The sequence below is a fragment of the Mandrillus leucophaeus genome, unplaced genomic scaffold, assembly GCF_000951045.1.
Source record: "Mandrillus leucophaeus isolate KB7577 unplaced genomic scaffold, Mleu.le_1.0 Scaffold1460, whole genome shotgun sequence".
In the NCBI taxonomy this organism is placed as follows: domain Eukaryota; kingdom Metazoa; phylum Chordata; class Mammalia; order Primates; family Cercopithecidae; genus Mandrillus; species Mandrillus leucophaeus.
The window spans coordinates 18,016-19,294 of record NW_012101433.1 but is presented as its reverse complement, the minus strand read 5'-3'; the positions used below and the strand labels follow the sequence as shown (position 1 = coordinate 19,294).

Genomic DNA, 1,279 nt, shown 5'->3' with positions numbered 1-1,279 from the left:
GGCAAAGCCTTTAAATGGTTCTCAATCCTTACTAGACATAAGAGAATTCATACTGGAGAGAAACTTTATATTTGTAAAGGGTGTGGTAAAGCCTTTAAACAGGCCTCAGTCCTTATTGGACATAAGAAAATTCATACTGGAGAGAAACCCCACAAATGTGAAGAGTGTGGCAAAGCCTTTAAGTGGTTGTCATGCCTTACTAGACATAAGAGGAGTCATACTGAAGAGAAACCCTGTACTTGTGACGAATGTGGCAAAGCCTTTAAATACTCTTCAAACCTCAATGAACATAGGAAAATTCATACTGTAGATAAACCCTACAAATGTGAAGAATGTGGGAAAGCCTTTAAGTGTCACTCATCTGTTACTGATCATAAGAGAATTCATACTGGAGAGAGACCTTACAAATGTAAAGAATGTGATAAAATCTTTAACTGGGCCTCCAGCCTTCTAAAGCATAAGAGAATTCATACTGGAAGGATATCTTACAAATGTGAAGAATGTGGCAAAGCCTTTACGTCTTGCTCAAGCCTTTCTAATCATAAGATACTTCATACTTGAGAGAAAGTCTAGAAACCTGAAAAATGTGACAGAGTTTTATCCAGAACTCAAATACTTCTAAATATAAATCATAATGGAGAGAAACTCTAAAAATGTGAAGAATGTTACAAAGCCTTTAAATGTTAGTCACACATTACTGTATACTGTACATAGGAGCATTGATACTGGAGAATGCCTCTACCAATACAAAGAAAGGGGTATTACATTTAGTCAATGCTCATAGCTTATACTATATGAAAGCAATTATAGTTTGGAAATATGGTAAAAATACAAAGAATGTGGCAAAACATTTCTGTATAAATTCTACTCAACTTTAAATACTTCATACTTAATTAAAGCATTATACATGTAATTAAGACATTTTAGAAAACATAAGCCTTTAAAGTGAACAAGAGTATTGATTCTGAAGATAAATATTAAAACTGTAAAGACGGTATAATCACCTCACTTTATTCACAGATATTTTTGTACACATATTTTATGCCAGAGGAAAAGCCTGAAGATGCTTCTAAAGCTTTATTATTTTGTATTCAAGAAAAACACTACAAATATATTGAATGTGGAAGAACATTTTTTTGTCATTTATTATTTTTGTTTGGACAACATATATACATATGTACAAAATACCTACTGTCAGAATCCTCTTTTATAACTTCATTTGATTTATAAAAACGGGACAGCAAAATAACTTAGGTCACTAATACTGTACAAAAATAAA

At 32.1% G+C, this 1,279-nt stretch overlaps 1 protein-coding gene across 1 annotated transcript; it reads left to right on the top strand.

The window, feature by feature from the left end:
- On the top strand, positions 1-561 carry LOC105535460 (zinc finger protein 273-like; the record flags this gene model as incomplete). Its single annotated transcript, XM_011974563.1, has 1 exon — positions 1-561. A coding segment is annotated over one exon (561 nt), but the record flags the coding sequence as incomplete, so codon positions are not given.
- Between the last annotated feature and the right edge of the window lie 718 nt (positions 562-1,279).